The sequence below is a fragment of the Engystomops pustulosus genome, chromosome 1 (genome assembly GCF_040894005.1).
Source record: "Engystomops pustulosus chromosome 1, aEngPut4.maternal, whole genome shotgun sequence".
Lineage (NCBI taxonomy): Eukaryota > Metazoa > Chordata > Amphibia > Anura > Leptodactylidae > Engystomops > Engystomops pustulosus.
The window spans coordinates 98,392,714-98,397,952 of NC_092411.1; the positions used below are offsets into that span (position 1 = coordinate 98,392,714).

General features: G+C 41.2%; 1 protein-coding gene across 1 annotated transcript; it reads right to left on the bottom strand.

Annotated features, from left to right (window-relative positions):
* Positions 1-328: 328 nt before the first annotated feature.
* Positions 329-1,926, bottom strand: NOP10 (NOP10 ribonucleoprotein). Its single transcript, XM_072126015.1, has 2 exons — positions 1,771-1,926; positions 329-749 (listed from the first exon to the last, which is right to left on the bottom strand). Exons 1-2 carry the CDS (start codon positions 1,822-1,824, stop codon positions 609-611), a joined length of 195 nt encoding a protein of 64 aa, XP_071982116.1. The 5' UTR covers positions 1,825-1,926; the 3' UTR covers positions 329-608.
* Between the last annotated feature and the right edge of the window lie 3,313 nt (positions 1,927-5,239).

Consider the following 5,239-nt stretch of genomic DNA (forward strand, 5'->3'; position numbering starts at 1 on the left):
TTCAGGTAGAGGTGCAACCCTACCCCATACAGCTCTTCACATGGAAAATTAGAGATGTTAAAGATTTTTGAACGTGGGGATTGAAAAATTAAAGCAAAAATGAAAAATTGCCTGGTCGTTAAGTGGTTAACTAAATGGATCCTCGATAAACTGTTCTGGGAGATTCCCCCTATAAATACCAATACATTTGCTGCAGTCTATTGCTGCCGGTAGCCACAAGGGATGTTCGATATATGGCCATGAGCAAAGATGTGGACTATGATGATTGTCCCTATAATCATGGATAGGAAAATAAAAGTCTACAAATCATAGACAGATCAAACAGTAATACAGTTCATTATCTGGTTTTAATTAGTTAAAAAAAAGAAATTGGTAATACATTCCCTTGTCACAGATACTAAAATCCACACAGAACAATAGTGTAACCTGCAGACCTTTTTTTCATTTAAAAAAACTCAGGAAACCCTTCCCATGGTAAGTGACAAGTCCCAAATGTCCAACAGAACTGAATGCGATAGTAGATGTAAAGAATCTGTATGACCATGTCCAGCAGTCCTCCCTGCAGACAGTCTTTACACCACAAAACTAGACCTCCGTCGTCAGTGGTCTCATAAAATAGGTCTCGGTTGCTGAGTTAGCAGAAGGCCAAATCTCTTCTTGATGGTGACGCGTTGTCGGGAATACTTGTCATCTGGAGAGAAGCGCGCAGGGTGAGCTGAAGAGGTCGGCTGCCCACTCGGAGACACTTTCTGCAATACACAAAGAATTATATAAGACACCATCCTTCCAGGCTCAATAAACTGCATTAAAAGGGACTGACAATTTATATAAAACTTTATAAACTTTACCAGGGCAATAATAGGGTCACCCTGCTGTCTGGGGGGGGGGGGGGGGAGGGTTTTGTCACATGACCCACGCTTACCGACAAAGTTTACCATCATACTAACACTGGTAAACTTTGTCGGTAGGCGTGGGTCATGTGACCCCCCCAGACAGGACTTCCTGTTATGTCCGTGACCTGCTGGATTCTGGCAGGTGAAGAGTGCAATGAGGTCATTACTGTTCGAACCCCCTTCACCATATCAGCAGTGGGAGGGGTTGCAAAGGACACCTGCAAGCACCTCCTTCTGGATTAAGTTGTGCACCTACCCGAACAATTTACATTATGTCACCCCAAAACTACTTACAGGTGCATTGCTTACTGCATTCTGGAAACAATGACGCTTCATACCTCAAAATCCAGTCTACTTGACTTAGCAACACAATGAGCCTTTAGCACTGCATGTTCTTATCAGTAGTAGACACATTACCACTGTCTGAACGCAACCTTAGGCACATGTCACCAGTGATTTCTCATTGAAGGCATAGCGACTCTTCTCCTATGGCTCAGTTCGGAAATTAAATTTTAATTTAAAATTAAAGAGCAGTTAAAAAAAAGATGCAGATACAGCACTGACTGAAAGCAGGTGATTTGCATCATTACTGCTAGGTGTGGAAGTGCAGACATTGGTCACTAGGTGGAGCTGTTCCCTCCCACGTGCACATTAATAAGATGAGGTGGAACTACAACTCCCAGCATGCACCGCCAGTGATGGAGTTGTAGTTTAAGGATATTTGTAATGTACAAATACGGGTTGGTGTGTGCAAGCGTATTCCGACGTCTCCCCCTTTTATGTCACATAACCCACAATAACTGTCGCTACCCTAAAAAAAAAAAAAAAAATTCAACTTGAAATAGTAGAACTGTGGTGGCACCGGCCCGCGCTTTACCTTCATAGTGTACACCCGCTCCCCCTGCTCGTCCAGGTAATACTGTAGGAACATGTCTGCCGCGTACAGTTAAGCCTCTGCACAGCACCACACTCGTGCTCCTCCGCAACGCACGTTCTCACAGTACAACTTCCGAGTCAAACGTCACTTCCGGGCCTACAGAATACTACCTATAACCATTCATGCGCCCTCTGCAGGTCAATTCATGGAATGAATCATATAATAAGACCAGACCACGAGACTCTTCCAACTCCTTCCTCTTTGTGTGTAGTAAGATCGAAAAGGAAAGGCTTATACTTTTCTGTTATGTACTGTATTCCTTAACCCAGTGATGGCTAACCTATGGCACTGGTGCCAGAGGTGGCACTCAGAGCCCTTTCTGTGGGCACTCAGGCCATCACCAGAGATGACTCCAGGTAACTTCCTGCTGTCCCAGGCAGCCCAGGACTTGCTGTGAACAGAGCTATTTTAAAGTGACAGCTGTATCTGGGACTATTTTCTCCTTTATTGGTGTCCTCAGGGTGCTGGTATCAATGAAAACTGTGACAGAGAAGGGAGTATAAATCACAAATAGAATTTCTGTGTTGGCACTTTGCGATAAATAAGCGGGTCTTTGTTGTAGTTTGGGCACTCTGCCTCTAAAAGGTTTGCCATCACTGCCTTAACCCCTGAAGGACGCAGTCATTTTGTAGCTTAAGGGTGATGACACACGTACTGCTTTGTCTGCCTCGGCGTTTCCATAGAAATTTAACGCAAAACACCGGCGGCTCGTTCCCGATCGCAGGCGTTTCCATAGAAACGCCGATGCGATCGTGCCGAGTACCGCCTCGGTGGACGCCACTTTGTCTGCGTATGCAAGCGCAGACAAAGCGCGACGTGTGGCACCAGCCTAACGCTCAGCCCCATTTTTTGGATTCTGACTTGCGTCTCTTTATATGGTTATAACTTTTGAACACTGTTACAGGTGGTTCCCTACTTAAGAACACCTGATTTACAGACGACCCCTAGTTACAAACGGACCTCTGGTAATTGGTAATTTCCTGTACTTTGGCCCTAGGCTACAAAAAAACAGCTGTAACAGTTATCACAGGCGTCTGTAATGAAGCTTTATTGTTAATCCTGGTTCTTGTGACAATCCAACATTTTTAAAATCCAATTGTCACAGAAACCAAAAAAGATCTGTCTGGAGCTACGATTCTAAAATATTCAGGTCTGACATACAAATTCAACTTAAGGAAAAAAAACAAAGAACCCATCTTGTACGTAACTCGGGGACTGCCTGTACTTATCAAAGTAATTCTGAGATTGCTTTTTCCCCACATGTTGTACTTCATTTTAGTGGTAAATTTTGGCTGATACGTTTTGCGTTTATTTACAAAAAAAAAAAAGGAAAAATTATGATTTTTTTGAAAAATTTGCCATTTTCGAAATTCGAAATCATTGCGTTTTCAGGCAGATAGATTTACCACCTAAATAAGTTGCTGAATAAGGCCCCTTTCACGCGTGTTTTCTGCGCGTGCTTTTGATGCGCAGAACTAGCATTGCACTCTGACCCATTGTAATCAATGGGTCTTTTCAGACTTGCATTTTTTTTCACGCACGTTTAAATCTCGACATGCTCTACTTTTGCAAGTCACGTGCGTTAAAAAACGCACCATACAAGTCTATGGAGATGCATCAAAAACGCATTGCACTCTGAGACAGACACTTGCAAGTTCAATGCAAGTGCAATGCGTTTTTGAGGCATCAATTGCCATAGAAAAGATAGAGCTCAGTCCTGAGTCCATTTCACGCACATTTTCTGCACGTGAAAAACGCACTGCAATTGCATTGAAAATGAGACCCTGAACAAACTCTGACTGAAAACTGATTGAACTCTGATGGAAAGTGTCAGTTTTTCACTGGCCAAACCCTGATCAAACTCTGACGTGATTTGCAACGCAAGTGTGGATGGGGCCTAACATTTCCCATATGTCTACTTTACATTTTCATAATTTTTAAAATGTCTGGATAATTTATTTTGATGTCACGCGGCTTACAAATCGAATATCACTTTTCCGTATTTTCAGAATTGACCATTTTGGGGATAAATAGTTTTGAATGAAATTTTACATATTTAGCATTAAAACCCCCCTTTATAACCAACCCAATTTCAAATCTGCACCCCTCAAGATATCATAAACAGCTTTTAGGAAGATTGTTAACCCCTTGAGATCTTCATAGTAATGGAATCAAAATGTAGGAGAAATTTAGAATGGTCAAATTGTGTCGGTTATACGTTCATTTAGCCCTAAAATTTACACAATTCCAAAAGCTAAAAAGAGAAAACCCACCTCACAATTTGTTCTACAATTTCTCCCGAGTACAGAGACCCCCCACATGTGGCCGTTACTTGTTTTATGGGGGCACAGAAGGGAAGGAGCGCCCTGCATCTGCCAGGATTTTAGTTTTCTCATTGGCCCCTTTTATAGGCTATAAAATTTTCGCTATGTGAGGGCATTTTTTTTGCGGGATGAGATGCTTTTTCCAGTGTTGCCATTTTGGGGCTGGTATCACCTATTGTTGAAAATTTAGAAACTTTTTTTGTGAGGGCAGGAGTAGAAAAGCATCAATTCTGTACTGGATTTTTTACTTTTTTCTTTTGGTGTTCACCGTATAGCCTAATAATCATGTTATCTTTATTCTATGGGTTGATACGATTACGGGGATACCATACATGAATATTTTTTCTTACGTTTTACTAAATTTGTCAAATAAAACCCTAATGTGGGAAAAATTTATCATTTTTGAATTGCCGTCTTCCAAGTGGCATAACATTGTTACTTTTTTGGCTTTTTTGAGCTGGTTGATGGCTTGTTTTTTTCGGGACATTTTATCACTTTTTATTGCATTTTTTGTGGGATTGAATAGGTAAAAATAATAATTTTTGGAGGGTTTATAACAGTTTTTTTTATAACGGCGTTCATCATGTGGGTTCAATAATTATTTACTGTTATTCTACGGGTTGTTACAGATGTGCTGATACTGTATATGTGCAGTTTGTGTTCTGATTTAGACTTTTTTTTTGCGTTACATGTCTCTGCGTTACATGGCTTATGGACATTTTATTAGCATTTTTTCGGAAACGCATCAGTTTTTGACAGGTTTGACCAATTATCTCAATTAAAACTGATGCGTTTTTTAACACGTGTTTTTTGACGAACTGCTTAAAAAACGCGTTCAAAACGCCACGTGTGCCATCACCCTAATTGACATCAGTGCCCTTTCCTGGAAAAGCAGATCACCTGCCAAAACCAAAACAGGAGCTGCAGCAGCAGGACAGAACTGGAGCAAAAGTTTTCACTAAACACAATTCTGCCTTAGCGCCATATCACATTTTATTTCATTCTTCCACTGCAGTTTCTGTTTAGAATGGATAATTTTTTTCCCATGGTTTTCAATGGACTTGTAATGGTGTCCGTTAGTATCC